The sequence below is a fragment of the Phacochoerus africanus genome, chromosome 7 (genome assembly GCF_016906955.1).
Source record: "Phacochoerus africanus isolate WHEZ1 chromosome 7, ROS_Pafr_v1, whole genome shotgun sequence".
NCBI classification, from domain to species: domain Eukaryota; kingdom Metazoa; phylum Chordata; class Mammalia; order Artiodactyla; family Suidae; genus Phacochoerus; species Phacochoerus africanus.
The window spans coordinates 46790504-46804651 of NC_062550.1; the positions used below are offsets into that span (position 1 = coordinate 46790504).

General features: G+C 38.4%; 1 protein-coding gene across 3 annotated transcripts in view; it reads left to right on the forward strand.

Annotated features, from left to right (window-relative positions):
• SINHCAF (SIN3-HDAC complex associated factor) overlaps window positions 1-14148 on the forward strand; it is a 31158-nt gene that overhangs the window by 14080 nt on the left and 2930 nt on the right. For 2 of the 3 annotated variants that reach the window (XM_047787281.1, XM_047787279.1), the window contains exons 2-5: window positions 1239-1384; window positions 3016-3115; window positions 5172-5298; window positions 11200-11350. In XM_047787281.1, coding sequence (XP_047643237.1) covers window positions 1257-1384; window positions 3016-3115; window positions 5172-5298; window positions 11200-11350 — 506 coding nt within the window. In that variant the 5' untranslated portion in view covers window positions 1239-1256. Of the gene's footprint in view, window positions 1-580; window positions 651-1238; window positions 1385-3015; window positions 3116-5171; window positions 5299-11199; window positions 11351-14148 lie in introns of all 3 variants that reach the window. The other variant, XM_047787280.1, reaches the window with a different exon arrangement.

The following is a 14148-nucleotide window of genomic DNA, read 5'->3' on the forward strand; positions in this document are numbered from 1 at the left end:
AAGATGGCTTACCACAGGCTTAACATTCAGGGAATTTTTTTTTTATTATTATTACTCAGTGAATTTATTGCATTTATAGTTGTACAGTGATCATCACAATCCAGTTTTGTAGGATTTCTATCCCATACCCCCAGTGTATCCCCCTACCCAAAAGAACTTTTAAAAGGATGGTATTCTGTGGTTACATCTCTTAAACTATGGCCACAAATCTAATTAGTATTAATAATTCCTTTTATTGATGCTTTGTTAGTTTTGTGATAATTTGTAGTTGGACCCTTACACACACACACACACACACACCCACCCACACCCACCCTCCCACTCTGGATTTGTCCCTTGGGGTTTAGTTTCTGTTCACCACCTTTTCATCACCTCTCTTAGTCCAGATGTCCTGGTGAAGTTGGTCCTTGGTTTGGATATTCTACATTACTTACAAGGTACATGTTTTTGCCACCCCTAGAGCTGTTTCTTCCTTCCTTGCTTCATGTTGAGGGTTTTTTTGTTTTTTTTTTTGATCATGGGAATCACGGTTTATCTCACTATTTTTGAACATCGGCCTCCCACTGTTAACTGCTCTCAGGCACCGCACCTCATTGGAGAGCTTCAAAGACCTCTCTAACAACTGAAGGACACACCACTGGTCAGGCAACGTGAGCTCATTCTTAATTTGTCTTAATGATTTATGAAATTATTATTCTTAAATTATTATAACCCTGGATTTTTGTGAATTTTACAGCCTCCCTTTCAGTAGTTTCAATTCAGGGCCCAATTGCCTGCTTAGAACTTCCCCATTTATCAGAGAAGAAATCCCCTCTAATTTCCCATAGGGCAAAGAAGTGTAGGTGATACATATTGAACTACTTCTGTGCTTAGCATCACATCGTGCCCAAAACTTTCCAAGGGGGAATCACATTCATGCAGAGGTGCAAAGTGAAAGGGTGTACCTTAGCTTAAATTTTAGGATGTGTCCTCCATTGTGTTATGATTCCATTATTTCACAGGATAGTGGGAAGGGTGTGTTGTATTTTCTGCTTAAAATCTGAAGTTTGAGAAAATACCTCCTTCTTGCAATTTTTAAGATGAGTGTTTGCCAGGAGGGGGTCTTCCCCGGAGTGCTCCTGTCAGGCTCAGTCATGTAATAACACGTTGCTGGGGGTGGGGTGGAGCAGAGATTTCTCTTTTAATGGTTTCTTGTTAGAGCCCTCAACAAAGCTGTGTCAATTCCCTTGGCTTTACAGACTTGCCCAGAAGAAAAGATGTTTGGTTTTCACAAGCCAAAGATGTACCGAAGTATAGAGGGCTGCTGTATTTGCAGAGCTAAATCCTCTAGTTCTCGCTTCACTGACAGTAAACGCTATGAAAAGGATTTCCAGAGCTGTTTTGGGTAAGACCATCTGATGTTTGTACCATTTTTAAAGTGAAAGAGATTGCAGTATATGGAAATGTTTCTAAGCAAAGGGATTGGAGTAGTGTGCTAATAATTAAAATCACATATATGCTAATTCTAATCTCTTATTTCAAGGCATTTGCTCGTAAAACAAATCAAGCCTACCCTTTTCCAGATTAGGAGGAACTGCCAAATTAATTGTGAGGCCCTTTAGAAGTTATAACCAAATACACCCTTTTGTTGTTAACTTAAGGATGTACAAAAATGTTTTTAAAAAGATTAACGTATTCTCTCTTAGAATAGTTGAACTAGTTTTCTGTCTTTTGTATTGTTTTTCTAAGCTATAGAAATCCATTTAGCTCAGTCTGCTGAGGATACTAACAGGACTTAATGTTCTGCCCCGAAACCTAGCTTTTATTTTATAATTTTATTCTTTATTTATCTTTTGGCAATAAACCTCTGCTTAATAAAATGGAATTTACTTTCCAGCAAATACTTGGATGAAATAAAATCCTTAATCTTGAACCATTTCTCATGTTAGAATTAATTTCACCACTGTGTTTTTCTTATCAGAACATTTGTTTATTTACTGTTAATCCTAGACTATGTAGTTATAGATGTTATTATTTTTTATAGTCACACCCGTAGCATATGGCAGTTCCCAGGCCAGGGACTGAATCTGAGCCGCAGCTGTGGCATATGCTGCAGTTGTGGCAACACCAGATTCTTTAACCCACTGTGCTGGGCTAGGGATCAAACCCATGCACCTGCATCACCCCCAGCCACTGCAGTTGAATTCTTAACCCACTGTGCCACAGCAGGAACTCCAATTTTGTAGTTAATTTTAAAGAGTCTTTACCAACCAACCTTGCCTTTTGAAATTACGTTCTCTCTCTTTTGGCTGCATCTGCAGCATGTGGAAGTTCCCAGGCCAGGAATCAAACTGGTGCTGAAGTTGCAACTTAAGCCACAGGTGTGGCAGCCAGATCCTTAACGAATTGTGCCACTTGGGAACTTCCTGAAATCACATATTTCTCTTAATGTGTTTTTTTCCAGTTGTGTATGTAATAAATGTTCTTTTTATTTTCCCATATATATTTATAATACAAAAAAATAAAATAAATTAAAAGTTCCTCAGAGATACATTTAAAAAATAGCTTGGTTAACTATAGATTTCTTTCCTCCATGCAGGTGCAATCATTTAAAAAAAATTACAGTGCCTATCTGATTTTGTTGTAAAACTACAATATTTTGGCACATTATGTTACGTAAAGGGTGGCGTGTTTTATTGCTTATGAAGTATGTGCATATTTCAAGAAAGATTAATTGGACAGCATTGTTTAAAGCCATGGAGACCAGGATCTTCTTAGGTCTTAAATTTTACTATTGCTTAATTTAAAAAACATTGTTGTGAAATGACCAAATTGCAGCACATAGAATTGGTTCATTGGATCTAGAAGTTAATTATATTTCTGAAATGTACTACAGAAAACAATGGTACTAGATCACCCAGAACAATTAGAAAGAACATCTATAAGCTATAAATAGATGAATTTTTTTCTAAAAGAAATGTACTTGCATGAATCCTTTAAGGGAGACTAATAAAGGTTTGATTGTTTTCTTATCAGGTTACATGAGACTCGTTCAGGAGACATCTGTAATGCCTGTGTCCTGCTTGTGAAAAGATGGAAGAAGTTGCCAGCAGGATCAAAAAAAAACTGGAATCATGTGAGTTTGTCTTTCGTCTTTCTCAGTTATACCTTTTCCATTTAAAATAACATTAGTTTCCCCCCTAATTTAGGAAATAATATGTTCCCAGGGTGGAAAAGTCTGAAAAGAATAAAGAAAATGCTAGTTGCTGCTCAGATATCATCACTTAACATTTCGGCATGTTTGGGAGCGAAATAGCTTGATATGGTGTTTCCCTAAGGTTGTATCAGATATCCCCATATTGGAAAGTCACAGTATATATTTCCCATATTTTTAGATTTAACCCAGAAATTCCTAGAGTTAGTTAGACATAGGTCCTTTTTCTCATCTCTTAGGAAAACATATACCTTAGCTTGTATTGATAATGAGCATGTGGGTTTTCAGTCAACAGGATTCGAATCCTGCCTTTACCACTTACTAGTTGTGAACTTTGGGCATGTGACATTTATTTATAAAGTGCAGAGATAAATGGTTATCTTACAGAGCTGTTGTGAGAACTGAATGAGAAGATATATATAAAGTATTATGCATAGTAATCTCTCAGAAGCTATTATTCTGTATTTAAATTTAGTTGAGATCAAACTGACATGTAAATGTGTTTTCTATTTGCATTTCACTTTGTAATGTCACTAGAATTCTTTAGAAAATATTTTCAATGATCAGAACAACACTTACATCTGCTGTCTAATTTTTTTATGCTTTCAGAAGATTTATTATATTTATATAAAATACTCATTTTTAAGCAGGCAAGCATTTATTCTTTTTGTTTGCTTGTCTTTTTGTCTTTTTAGGTTCTCACCAGCGGCACATGGAGGTTCCAGGGCTAGGGGTCTAATTGGAGCTGTAGCTGCTGGCCTACACCACAGCCACAGCAATGCCAGATCCGAGCCTCGTCTTTGACCTACACCACAGCTCACGGCAACACTGGATCCTTAACCCACTGAGCGAGGCCAGGGATCGAACCTGTAACCTCATGGTTCCTAGTCAGATTCATTTCCCCTGTGCCATGATGGGAACTCCAGCAAGCATTTATCTTTGTCTTTTTTCTTACACTAGCCTTACACTGTCCTTTGGTGACAATGTTACATTATTAGGATAGTTTCTATGAGTCTGTTAATTTATAAAAATGTGAGTTTTTCTTTAATTAATAGCTTATCTGGAAAGATCTAAATTGTGCCTTTGAAGGTAATGTCAGTCTTTATATGTAAGGGTAGAAATCTGCAAATAGTAAATGTGAATGAAGGCGTGAGAAGTGGGACCACATAGGATTAGACCAAAGGTCATGCTTGGCCACAGAGAACGTGCCATTGCTGTCACATAGCTAACCTCAGGGATTAAGGGTGTGTACTAAAATGAGCATAAAGCTAGGTCTGAACCTTCATTTTAGTCTGGGCCCCTTCCCCACCCACCCTTGCCCATTTGGTAATAAATAAGTGAAATTAGTCAAAATGCATAGTTTGCTATTTCTTGTTTTTCTTTACCTTAAAAATTGTAGTAACAAAAATAGGCCCTTACTGCTTTGTGGTAAAGTTAAAATAAAAAATGTGAAAGCTGAAAAACATTATCCCATAGAAAAGTTAAATGTTGTTAGGCTTGGTTTTTCTTAACCTACTTAGGTCATTTTCACCATATGTAAATTGATAGGAATTTTTGGTCCAGCAGACTCCTGCTATTACTTATTTCAAAGGAATAAAACCCCTAGGAGTTCCTGTTGTGGCGCGGTGGAAACAACCTGACTGGGAACCATGAGGTTTCGGGTTCAATCCCTGGCCTCACTCAGTGATGTGAGGCTGTGGTGTAGGCTGGCAGCTGTAGCTCCCATTAGACCCCTAGCCTGGGAACCTCCATGGGTGCGGCCTTAAAAAGACAAAAAAAAAAAAAAAAGAATAAAGCCCCTAGATAAACTGTTCTTTAATATCATGTGACGATTAAAAGTGCCCATGGGCTCTCAAACACTGAGTAGAAAACTGTGGTTTTCAAATTTGGCTCCTTCAAATAAACATTCATCTGAACCAAGGGAATACAGAGGTGTCATTTTTTTAAATGGTATTAAATATTCAGTATTTTCTTCCAGGTGGTAGATGCAAGGGCAGGACCTAGTCTAAAGACTACACTGAAACCAAAGAAAGTGAAAACTCTATCTGGAAACAGGATAAAAAGCAACCAGATCAGTAAGCTACAGAAGGAATTTAAACGTCACAGTAAGTTTGATATTGAAACATGAGAATTTAAGAATAATTGTTTGGTTTTCATTTTTGTCTGGGGTGGCAGATGGCATGTACAGACCATTTTTTCTTTCATTCCTTTTTTAAAAAAGAATGGAAGACAGATGTTGACTTGGTCGAGATATTTGCTTCTATGAAATCTTGGAACTTTATCGTTGATTTTTATGTCATAAAAGTACTTTCAGCAGCTAGCCACATCTTCATATTGTGCTGAGAACACTGATCATTCTGACCTTTTTATTGACATCTTAATTTTCTGGAAGATGAATTTTTCAAGTTTGTTTACTTGGTTTTTATGCATAAGGAGATTGAGGACTGGAGGCAAAAAGGTATATAAGTAATTAGTGGACAATTTGAGACCAAAGTCCAGGTTTTCTGGAAAGTAATTTTAGAAATCATAACTCATATGTTGCAGTAAAGCCAGCCTAAAGACTTTTAGGTTTAAGGAGTTCCCTTTGTGGTGCAGCAGAAACAAATCCAGCTAGGAACCATGAGGTTGTGGGTTCGATCCCTGGCCTTGCTCAGTGGGTTGAGGATCCAGCATTGCCATGAGCTGTGGTGTAGGTTCATAGAGATGGCTCGGATTTGGTGGTGCTGTGGCTGTGGCGTCGATCAGCAGCTGTAGCTCCTATTCGACCCCTAATCTGGGAACCTCCATGTGCCACAGGTGTGGTCCTAAAAAGCAAAAAAAAAAAAAAAAGAATTTTACGTTTAAGAGGCTTGGTGTGTGTGTGTAGGGTGAGAAGAAGGGAAATGAATGACAATGTTAACAATTCATTTACTTTTATATGAAGTCATTGTTTGGAGGGAGGGGACCTGTTGTGGTACTTCTGTATTTGGGAATTTAGATTTCAGATTTGTTTTGTTTTTTTGTCTTTTAGGGGCTGCACCTACGGCACATGGAAGTTCCCAGGCTAGGGGTCAAGTCGTAGCTACAGCTGCTGGCCTACACCACAGCCACAGTCATGCCAGATCCAAGTTGTGTCTGTGACCTACACCACAGTTCACAGCAATGCTGGATCCTTAAGCCACTGAGCGAGGCCAGGGATCAAACCTGTGTCCTCATGGACGCTAGTCAGATTCGTTTCCGCTGAGCCACAACGAGAACGCCTAGATTTCAGATTTTGAAAAAGAAATCCACTGCACAAAATGTTATTATGTAACTTGTCTATTACCCACAGGGGGGGGTGTCTGAGGCAGCACTGTTGAATCAACCATGTTAGTATTTGTGGGAAAAATGTAGGAGTATTTCATATAGGTGGAATAAACTAACTAAATAAGCTAGTCAGGTGTGCCGACATAATAGTCCATTTTTGTGGCCAAATGGGTCAGGAATAAACTTGTTTTCAGAGCCTTTTCAGAATTGTAGATATGGGTTTGGACTTGCAATGGAATTTTCAGGATTACAAAAAAAAAACAAAAAACAAAAACAAAACCCCACATGTGGGACCTTGTTAGACAAAATATTGTCAATCCCTGCTTGTTATTAATTAATTAATTAATTATGGCCTCACCCACAGCATATGGAAGTTCCCTGGGCAGGGATTAGGTCCAAGCCATAGCTGTGGCCATGCTGGATCCTTTAACCCAGTGCGCCACAGTGGGAACTCCCAATGCTTGTTTTAGATTAATAGAAAAAGACAGTTAAATTTACTGATCAGATAGAATGAGAGGAAGGAAGGAGCACAATCATCTCTTGACCGTTTTGGAATATGTACCTGGCACATTGCATGCATAATAATCTCAATGAGATTAGGATAGGAAATACAAAGTGGTAATTTAACCTTGACCCAGGTCACTTAATAAGTGGTATAGATGAATATGACCTTGGGTTTGTCTCATTTCAAAGCCCTGTGCTCTTTCTATGATATCATTCTGTTCTCTGGAGTAGTATAACCAGTGTCGCAGGATCTCTTTTCCAGATCTTTCCAGATCTTTTACTAACTCTGTGCTCGGGGTAAGTAGGTATTACCAGTCTGTAGTTACTCTGATAGTATGTTTAATGTTTGGCTAAATGATTTTAATACATTTATAGTAAAGTATTTAGGCAACATCAAATATGTGTGTATTTTAATTATGCAAGTTCCCTTCTTAACCAAGGTGGGGGGGACTGACTCTACCCTTTATTCTCACTAGATGTCTTAGTGAACATTTGGAAAATAGTAATTTTCTTCTGTCACTTGAGAAAGGAATTGATATTCATATATATATTCTTAGCTTCTCCCTTTAATTATAGAGAAAATGATATCTGACTAACTTTTGCCTTACCTCAGGGAATATATCCAGTGTAATTTTAGATTTTTGTGATAAAGCCGTGTTGTGAAGGGCTTAGAGACTGAAAATAAGTGGATTTTGGAGACTCGGAGTGAAACAGGGTTTTCCCAGGTGTGTTGTGAATTGCTGGCAGCTGTGTGCGACATAACAGTTTAGAGATATTTGAATTTTTATACATCACCCAATAAATGGTTTGCCTGCCTCTGATTATATATTTGCTTCCATGCACCCTGCATGTTGTTCTTCCTGGAGCATTCTTTCCTTTGTGGCGTACTAGAAAGGCGTCGGACCTAGGGCTTGAAGATCTGGATTTGAATTACACTTCTTGAACAGATATGGAACCCAGGTGTTACTTAACATTTAACCACAGTTTCCTAATCAGAGAAGTGAGGATAATTAAGTAAAAAGGGGCTTTGTAAAAAATGAAGCAAAATAAATTCCTATAGAAATGTTAGCCATTCTTTTTGTCATTCTTCTTCCTAAAATCTGCAGTGATTTCTGTTTACTGTAGAATAAAGCCGAAAATCTCTAGCAAGTCTTTGGAGGTCCTGTTTTGGGCAAGGGTCAGTTCCCTTCCTGTGCATAGTGTATTCTGCTTCCACAGTTTTGCTCATCATCCCTACCTGCCCCATGCCATCTAACTATTTACTCTGTGCCTTTTCAAATCCTACCTGATTTTTAAGATTTTTTTTTTCTTTTTTCTTTTTTAGGACTGCACCTGTGGCATATGGAAGTTCCCAGGCTAGGGGTCGGATCAGAACTGCAGCTGCTGGCCCACACCACAGTCACAGCAATGCAGGATCTGAGCCACATCTGCAACCCAAGCTGCAGCTTGAGGCAATGCTAGATCCTTTAACCCACTGATTAGGGCCAGCGATCAAACCTATATCCTCTCAGATGCTAGTTGGGTTCATTACTGCTGAGCCACAATGGGAACTCCCTGATTTTTAAGATTTTAAAAATTTCAGTTCTCTGATGAATCTCCAGACCTACATTCTAGAAGGGTCTTTCCCCCCCAACTGCATTTTTATGTAGAGTTAATTGTATCCTAGTATCCCAGGTATTAGACTAAACCATATAAAACTGCCCCTTTTTTTTTGGCCACACCCAAGGCACGTGGAAATTCCTGGCCAGGATCGAACCCAAGACACAACAGGAACTGGAGCCACTGCAGTCACAGTGCCAGATCCGTAACCCACTGCACCACAAGAGAGCTTCTTAAAATTGCCATTTTTATAGGCAGAAATGGTCAAATAACTGCAATTTCAAATGGTTCATGGATATTAACCTCTTCTAGGGTAGCATAGAGCTGACTGCAGTTGCTATTAATTATTAAGGAAATCTTTAAAACATACCAGTGTACTTATTCACTTAAAGCCTGCTTGCCCTTGAGGCCCTTTTTTTTTTTTTTTTTTAATGAGGTTGACCTATTTGTATATTGGAAGTAAATGAATATATTGAAAACACTAATAGTGCTTTCTTTGTTTCATATACTTAATTTTATGTAAACTTTGGTTAATAGAAAATATCTTGTGAGTTCTATTCAAAAAAGTTTTCTTTAGTCTGTTTCTTTCCATGCAGGATATTACACAGGGTTTTGTGTCTAGCAGATACTTAATAAATATTTGATTTGTTCACTGAGTTGAAGAATGTCTCTTTGCACCTATCCTGGGAGGGGGGCAGTCTTTAGCTTAAATGTAAAATGTGTGGTAGGCTTGGCCCCCTATCTGGTATTGCCTTTGCTGGGAAGAGCTTTATAGCTCAGTGACCGTCAACCAAAAGATTTATTTTCTGTCTTGTAAATTTATATGAAGTCTTCTGAGGACAAAAATACTAAATCATGTTTAGCTTGTATCTGATGAATTGCCTTTATTTCTTATTAAACCATGATCTATTGTTTTCTCTTTATAGGTAAGGTGTCATTTTTCTTTGGGTGCTCTCAAGATTTTTTTCTTTGTCTTTAGTTTTCAGAAGTTTCATTATCATGTGTCTGGGTGTTGATGTCTTTGGGTATAGCTTGTTTGGGGTTTGCTCAACTTCTTGAGTCTATAGGTTTCTGTCTCTTGATAAATTTGGCGCATTTTCAGCCATTATATTTCTTTGAGTACTTTTTCACCTCTGCCCTCTTCCTTCTCTTCTTCTAGGATTGCAGTTACATGAATGTAGATTTTTTTTGTTGTTGTTATAGTCCCACAGGTCTCTAAGGCGCTATTCATTTGTTTTCTTTGTGTTGTACAGGTTGGGTAATTTCTGTTGTTCTTTCTTCCAGTTCACTGACTGTTTCCTCTGTCCCCTCCATTCTGCTCTTGAGCCAGTCCATTGAGCTTTTTATTTCATTTATTGTATTTTTTCAGTTCAGATTTCAGTTCCTTGGTTCTTCTTTATAGCTTTCTTTCCTTTTTTTTTTTTTTTTAACCGAGGTCCACTCACTGAGGCTCTGTTTTCATTTATTTCAAGCTTGTTCGTAATGGCTCAGTCTGTGTCAAATATTTATTACTAACATCTCTATCATCTTTGTGTTAAAATAGACTTGATTTTTCATTAAGTTTGAGATCTTCATTGTTCTGGATATGATGTGATTTTTAATTGAAACCTAGACATTTAAATGTTGTGTTCTGAGACTCTTAAGTCTTATTTAAACTTTCTGTTTTAACTGGCTTTTTTTTTTTTTTTTTTAACACCTTTCCAGGAGGGGAGGTGGGGGAGGGACACCACCTTTGTTACTGGTGTTGCGGTGTTAAAAGTCAGGTTTCCCACTCAGTCTCCATTGACATCTGAGATGAGAGGAGATCCTGACTGGCTGGGACGGGACGGGACGGGACGGGACGGGACGGGACGGGACGGGACGGGATGGGTCGGGTCGGGTGGGAATTAAGAGCTTCCACATGGTGGGGTGCTCCTGTTCCTGGTGGGCCATAGTGGAAGCCCTGACCTCAGTAGGCTTCCCTGGTGGAGGTGTTGCGGGGTGGTGGGGGCCTCACAGAAGTCTTGGGAGGACAGAAATCTAGGCTCCCCACTTGCCCTTTGCTTGGGGGGTTGGGGGTGGGGACCCATTTTTTCTGTGGTGTTTGGCTGGACTAAAGTGATTATTGTCCAATAAAGTTTTCCTGTCTTGCTCAACTGTCCCTTTCCTGGTCTTCTGACTGGAGAGAACAGGCTTTTGTTGGCTTTGTGTGGGTGTGTGTTTGTGGGTGTGTGCCTGCACCCATTGATGTTTCTGAGTTGCTGGCTTCTTTAGCTCCAAGAATGGGATTTATGAGGCAAAAAAAAAAAAAAAAAAACCATAAAAGCTAGGGAGCTCACCCTCACGTCCTTAAATTCTTGAGCTCCCTAGCTGTTGCTGACTTTTTCTAGTTTTATGCGTTAAGTCCATGTATGTTTTAGTTGTGTTAGCAGAATAGGGAGAAGTCTGTGTACTCTTTATCTTCCTAGAAACTTAAGCCCTCATTTTCTCTTAGTAGTACTTTAGTACAAATATTTTCAAATGTTAGTAGGGAATAAAAAAATCAATTCTTTCCCTTCCTTTTACTACCTCATTCACAGAGTTCTATGCTGATGCAATTGCATATAGTGAAGTTATAATTTGTTTTTTCTTTATTGCAGATTCTGATGCTCACAGTACCACCTCAAGTGCCTCTCCAGCTCAATCTCCTTGTTATAGTAACCAGTCAGATGATGGCTCAGATACAGAGATGGCTTCTGGCTCTAACAGAACGCCAGTTTTTTCCTTTTTAGATCTCACATACTGGAAAAGGTAAATGCAACAGAAATAACTCTAACCAGCAAACCTTCTTAATTATAGGTAACGGTTTCCCACTTCCTTAGCAGTTAAATGGCATTTGGCAAACAGCTGGTAGCATATGTGGTTGGCAGTGGATTAGGTAAGCATTGAGCTGAGAATTGGGATTTTGTGTATTTTTTCTACTAAAATTGATTTAAAATAAAATCATGTTGAGGAACCTAAATTTCCTATCCTGGAGTAGACTAGGTTAGGTATTCATTCCAACCACCTCTCCCACTGAAAAAAGTAAAAGGGCTGGAAGAATATGTATTTTTATGTCTTTTAAAATGGCATTAATAAATGGACAAGTTAATAAAGAATAATCAGAACCCAAATGCTAAGTGAATATGGGACCCCAAAGTCAAAAAAAGAGATGGTAGACTAGGAAAGAGAGAATATGGTTAAGCAAATGAACTTATTTAAGAAACAGAAACAGACTAATTAGGCATGGCTACCAAAGAGGAAAGGGGTTGAGGGGGAGGGGAAAAATAAGAAGTTTGGGATTAGGGTTTTTTTTTGTTTGCTTTTGTTTTCGGCCACATCTGAGGCATGCAGAAGTTCCTGGGCCAGGGATCAAGCTAGTGCCACAAAAGCTGCCCGAGCCAATGCAGTGACAATGCTAGATCCTTAGCCCACTGGGAACTCTAGGAGTTTGAGATTAGTAGATGCAAACTACTATATATAAAACAGATAATCAACAAGGTCCTACTGGATAGCACAGGGAACTATATTCAGTATCTTATAATAAACCAGAATGGGAAAGAATATGAAAAAGAATATTTGTATATATGTGTAGCTTTGGTGTATACCACTTTGCTGTATACCAGGAACTAATACTACATTGTAAATCAATTGTATTTCAATTTAAAAAAGGAGAAGGTATTTAAGGATCTTCTAGTTCACAGATTTGGGAAGGCTAACAAAAACAAGGTAATAAGCATTTATCTTATGGGTGAAGAAAATTCACCCATAGACACATATAGTGGAACTATGGAACATGAAAGACAAAACAGAATTTAGTGAGAAAATAAAACATTATTTTCAAAGGAACAACAAATACAAGTTAAGTTCTCAGTATGAATAAAAGAACTCAGAAAACAATAGATTAATATTTTCAATGGCCCAAGAGATGATAGCTCTTATATATTTGTAGTAAAAACATCTTTTGAAAACAAGGGCATAGGATTTTTTGACTAGGAAAAAAAATTGAGTTCCCTTTATGGTTTAGCGGTTAACAAGCCTGACTAGGATCCATGAGGACATGGTTTGGATCCCTGGCCTTGCTTGGTGGTTAAGGATCCGGCATAGCTGTGGGCTGTGGTGTAGATGCAGCTCAGATCCCGCATTGCTATGGCTGTGGTGTAGGCTGGTGGCTATAGCTCTGATTCCACCCCTAGCCTGGGAACCTCCATATGCCTTGGGTGCGGCCATAAAAACCAAAAAAAAAAGAAAAGAAAATTGAGAATTTGCTGCCAAACTGATTCATTTTATGAAATTCTACAGGTGGAAAAAAGAGATCCCAGATTGAAATTCTGAAGATAAATAAAGTAGCAAATACTTAGGTAAATTGAAACAAACATTGACTACTTAAAATGACAGTAAATAGGATGTTCCCATTGCAGTTCAGCAGATTAAGGACCTGATGTTGTCTCTGTGAGGTGCAGGTTCGTCCTCAGGCCTCGCTCAGTGGGTTAAGGATCTGGCATTTCCACAAGCTGCAGTTCAGGTGGCAGATGTGGCTTGGATCTGGTGTTGCTATGGCTGTGGCATAGGCTGCAGCTACTGCTCCAATTTGACCCCTGGTCTGGGAACTTCCATATGCTGCAGGTGTGACCATAAAGAAAAATGATAATAGATGGGAATTCTAAAAAAAAGAATTACATGACAATAGGAACATATAAGTCAAAATAATAGTAGTGATGAGAGTTAAAATATCCTAACATCCTTTGCATTGTGGAGAAGAAATGTATTGAATAATTTTTTTTTTTTTTTTCCTTTTTAAGGCCGTACTCTCAGCATATGGAAGTTACCAGGCTAGGGGTTGATTTGGAGCTACAGCAGCTGGCCTATGCCACAGCCACAGCAATTTGGGATCCAAGCTGCATCTGTGACCTACACCACAGCTCAAGGCAAGGCTGGATCCCCAATGCACTGAAACTAGGCCAGGGATCAAACCCACATCCTCATGGATACTAGTTGGATTCTTTTCTGCTGTGCCACAAAGGGACCTCCCTTGAATAACTTTGAGTTTGATTAATTAAGTGTGTAACCACTCAAGGAATAAAAGTAACAATGTAAAACCTCTAGAGAGGAAGGGAAGGGCAGAGAATTTTAAAATATCCCTAGACAAATAGAATGAAGATTTCCATATGTTTGTAAACCATGGGTCAGTGAATAAAGTATAATATGAAAATCCTTGTAACTAAAACTGAAAAATACCACAAATCAAAACATGTGGTATGAGGTTAAAGAGATAGAAGTTCTTCCCTGTAATGCTTTTTACAAAAGAAAGATTAAAAATAAATGAAGTTATATGTATGCACTTTAAAGATTAATGAAGCCCAATATAAAGAAAAATAAAAGCAAGGAAATCCTAAGTATTGGAGTAGAAACTTAGTACAAATGGATAGTATCAGTAAAGCTGAGTTGGTTCTTAAAAAAGATGAACAAAAAAGGTACTAGAGAGAAAGCAGATTAAGAAAAAGAGATGGGGAGTTCCTGTGGTGGCGCAGTAGTTAACGAATCCATCTAGGAACCATGAGGTTGCTGGT